This window comes from Ornithodoros turicata, chromosome 1 (assembly GCF_037126465.1).
Source record: "Ornithodoros turicata isolate Travis chromosome 1, ASM3712646v1, whole genome shotgun sequence".
In the NCBI taxonomy this organism is placed as follows: Eukaryota; Metazoa; Arthropoda; class Arachnida; order Ixodida; family Argasidae; genus Ornithodoros; species Ornithodoros turicata.
The window spans coordinates 27,661,643-27,665,957 of record NC_088201.1 but is presented as its reverse complement, the minus strand read 5'-3'; the positions used below and the strand labels follow the sequence as shown (position 1 = coordinate 27,665,957).

At 44.7% G+C, this 4,315-nt stretch overlaps 1 protein-coding gene across 5 annotated transcripts in view; it reads right to left on the bottom strand.

Annotated features, from left to right (window-relative positions):
• The window catches only part of LOC135377753 (RNA-binding protein fusilli-like), an 87,313-nt gene that overhangs the window by 22,707 nt on the left and 60,291 nt on the right, over nucleotides 1–4,315 (bottom strand). For all 5 annotated transcript variants that reach the window (XM_064610404.1, XM_064610402.1, XM_064610400.1 and 2 more), the window contains exons 7-8: nucleotides 1,222–1,397; nucleotides 873–967 (exon numbers count right to left, since the gene is read on the bottom strand). In XM_064610404.1, coding sequence (XP_064466474.1) covers nucleotides 873–967; nucleotides 1,222–1,397 — 271 coding nt within the window. The remainder of the gene's footprint in view (nucleotides 1–872; nucleotides 968–1,221; nucleotides 1,398–4,315) is intronic.

The following is a 4,315-nucleotide window of genomic DNA, read 5'->3' as shown; positions in this document are numbered from 1 at the left end:
CATAGTGGTCAACCGGCCCCTTAATGGAGCAATGTGATGGTGATTAGCCCTCTCCAATTGGAATAAGTGTCACGAAAGATTTAAAATAACCATGCCTCAGGGTCGGAATCATAGGGTGGCACCACGTGGCACGAATGCTTCCATTCTAGGGGTCCACCACTCTACGGTACTTTTTCAACGAGATTTCAACGAGAACAATTTATTCAACGAGAAACTATTTGGCGCACGTATCAATCAATCAACTGCAGGCATGTTTAACAGGTTAGGGCCAAACGCAGCGAAGAACCGTGGACAGCAACAAACAATTTTCTTCCAGCCAAGAAAACGTCTATAGCCCATCTTTTATTAATATATATCTCAATACCTTGCTGAACTCCTGAATATGCCTTCAGGCTTATGCGACACGCCACTTTTCTTTTTACACTATCCGGCGTATTCTCGCTACACCTTCAGATTCCTAAAACCGAGCGCTTTCTGCGCCCGCGCCGACTGGGTGCTCAATGCGCCATGCTCAAGGGATCCCTAAGGGCGAAGCGGGAATACGGCGGTCTATAGTCATTAAAAATAACTCGCATTTTATGCGCACGCTTGAACGTTCCCTTCAATTCCCTTAATCGATCTTTTCATCTTTACCTAACCCGTAAAAGAAGACCCGGCGACAGAAAATGAAACAAGGTGAATTGTCGTCTGCTCGGACACGGCTGAAACACGAAGAAATCGCAGCCAGAGGCGTTGACACGGAAGGTTTGGAGCGCCACTTAGCAGCGCAACAGGTCTATATACTGTCGGCCCTCTGTAGAGCTGTCTATGGGAGTATGGGTGCGGTACCACAACTAAAGCGGGACGAATGAATCGTACTGGCAAATACATACCACTTGTTTAGCCGTGCAATCATAAGGAAGTCCTCGCATGCGTACTATCACTTGACCTCCCCTCGACAAGAAAGCTTGCGCTTCGTTGCTATTCCCTGCAAAAGGAAAGCGCGAGTCGTGAATTTGGTTACCAAAAGCCTCGCCACTCAACAGTGAGAACTGGCAACAAAGTCAGATGAGCCATAGCCACGAGACGGCTGATAACCACCGTGCATAGATAAGTCTGCTGCGTGGCTCCTGGCAAAGTCAGCTTTTCTTTTATCGTGATACTTTCCTGGCATTCGTATACACGCCGAATGCGAAAAGCATCGCTTCATTTTCTGTACTCAAGAGTGTCATACGGACCTACCTCCAGCCACATTAACGAAGTCTTCCCCCGTAGCGCGATAGACCTCGATGTAGCGCTGTCCGATGTGGTGCTTGTGTCGCTTGAGTGCCATGTCTCTGTGTTCTTGACTCTCGAAGCGCACCAGGGCCTCTCCGTTACGGCGTCCCTGAGGACTCAGGCACAGTGCCACTCCGCCCCTGAGAGAAAAATCACAACTTAGGCTTGCTATACATGTTCCCCACACGATGACGCTGTCGAGTAAAGCCGATTGTGTGCCTGTAGGATATTAGTGACGAATACTGGGAATATGTGGTTCATTGTCGTAGTTAGCCACGTAACAGGCGCGGTAGTTTGATTTCTTGCGACTTCCTTTACATTGTTGCCCACTGTGCAAAAATACCTTACCACTTCAGAAGTAAACACGGCGAGTTGGGCTGCTGGTACATGTTCATCGTTACAAAGGAGCCTCCAAGACACGGACGAACCACACGACAGGACGCATGGAACAAGCGCTTTTATATACTCTGCTACAAAGAACATCTCGAGCATCATTCTGGCCTGCATAGTTACTCAATCATTAAACGAAGGGACCCTGCCTGCAGACTGGAAGCTAGCAAAGGTCATTCCTATCCACAAGTTCGGTGACCGGTAAGATCCTCGAGCACATACCTTACTCACACATAGTTAACTTTCCTTGAGAGAAACAGCTTCTTCTTTTCCTATCAGCACGGCTGTCGCAAGCATCTGTCTTGTGAAACCCAACTAGCATGCTTTATACATGATATAACATCACAGTGGATATCGTACCGATGCGCTTTTTCTTGATTTTTACAAAGCTTTCGATAGGGTACCACACGACACACTCTTCTTAACAGCAATGTAATTCACTGGCTACGTAATTTTCTCTCGCAACGCCTTCTCTTCGTCAGTTGCAACGGTCATACATCGTCCACTCCCGTTAGCTCCGGCATACCCCAAGGATCTGTACTCGGCCCCCTTCTGTTTTCCGCATACATCAATGAGCTTCCCGATAACATACGTTCTCAAATCCGCCTCTTCGCCGATGACTGTGTGCTATACCGTAAAATTTGTTCCCTGATGATGAAATAACACTACAGAACGATTTATCCTCAATCCAATCCTGGTGTGACACTTGGCACATGTCCCTAAATCTAAAATGCTCACTTGTAAGTTTCCATCGCCGTAAAACCTCGCATCACTTCCAGTATACCCTTAACAACACACTTATAACGCCCTCTAGTACTTACAAGTATCTCTGCCTACATCTTTCAGCAGATTTTACTTGGAATAACCACACTGATAAAATAATCTCAAATGCTAATCACATCCTACACTCTTAAAAACGAACTTCACCGCATAGCACGCTTTTAACCAACCATCATCTCGAATGATATCGTTATCTGCTCTGATTTGTTGAAAACAGGAGGCGTACGCCTTTTTTGTGACACTTACGCTGTTCATAATTGTCACAAAAAAGGCGTACGCCTCCCGTTTTCAACAAATCAGAACAGATAACGATATCATTCGACGTCATGGTTGACTAGGACCGTGCTATGCGGTGAAGTTCATTTCTAAGAGTGTAGCCTTCATCCGAAGCAATCCTAAATCGGTCCCACCTAACTTAAAAACGACTCACGTACCTAACATTAGTTCGTCCTAAACTAGAATATGCATCAGCAATATGGGATCCTCACCAACGGTATTTAATAAGTAACATCGAATCCGTTCAAAACAGAGCAGCACGATTAATCTGTAATATTTTTTCTCCTAATACATCAGTCACTGCTTTGAAACGCGAACTTAACCTGTCGCCCTTAGAACAGCGCCGTCTTATCTCACGTCTATATCTCTCTTTCGTAATTCTTACATGACATTCCCCCACAACAGTGTTCGATTCAGCGATCCACTGCCATCTTTCCCCGCCTTGATCACCCAAATAAAGTCGACCGCTTTTTATGCCATTCTAATGTTTTTTGTTTTTTTTTCAAAATCATTTTTTTTGCCGCACCGTGCTAGAATTGAAATGACCTTCCAAGCAACATCGCTACCATAATACAAACTCAAGAATTTGATCATGTCATATCTGTTGTGTTCTCATAGTTGCTATCCGGTTACCTTCGTATGGGTTATCCTCACGTCCAGGACCACTTACGTACCCATTAAAATATACTGGGTGTTTCAGTTAAATCCCCGGGCTAAATAATTTGCGAACCGGTGCACCAATCGAATAACTTTCTTTTTTAGAAGTATCTGTCCAATACCGCTGACAAGATGCGCGCCGCGTGAATGAGCGGGAGGCGCTCATTATTTAAATAAAAATTCAAATGAGTTTCGTGAAAAAAGTTAACTTCTAAAGCAGGGCGCTGTCGGCATTAAAATGGGTACTACCCCTTTTGGGACCTTCAGTGGACACCTTTTAGAGAAAAATCTGCCACCGAAGCGGGTCATTTCTTGCAGTAATTAATATGGTTTCGGTTTACGTATTTTTGTCTCGGCTGGTCGCGGTGAAGCGCAAAAGGACGTAATTCATTGGTGTAAGGACGTAATTCATTGGTGGATAAGGGAGTGGAAGAGCATCCTTTTGCGCTTCACCGCGACCAGCCGCGACAGAAATACGTAAACCGAAACCAATTTATTACTGCAACAAATGACCCGCTTCGGTTGCAGATTTTTCTCTAAAAGGTATCTACTGAAGGTCCCAGAAGGGGTAGTACCCATTTTAATGCCGACGGCGCCCTGCTTTAGAAGTTAGCTTTTTTTTAACGAAACTCATTTGAATTTTTATTTAAATAATGAGCGCTTCCCGCTCATTCACGCGGTGCGCATCTTGGAGGCGGTATTGGACAGATACTTGTAAAATAGAAAGTTACTCGATTGGTGCACCGGTTCGCGAATTATTTAGCCCGGGGATTTAACTGAAACACCCGGTATAACATGATCAATTTTCATCGTAGCTGATGCTGTACCACATTGCTGATTCATCATGCATAAAGTTCGTTGTATGATACCTTATTACCTCACATCATCGTGCCTTTGTATTTTTTATTTTATTTTTCTGTACTAAAAGTTATGTACACTCGCGATGCATTACACT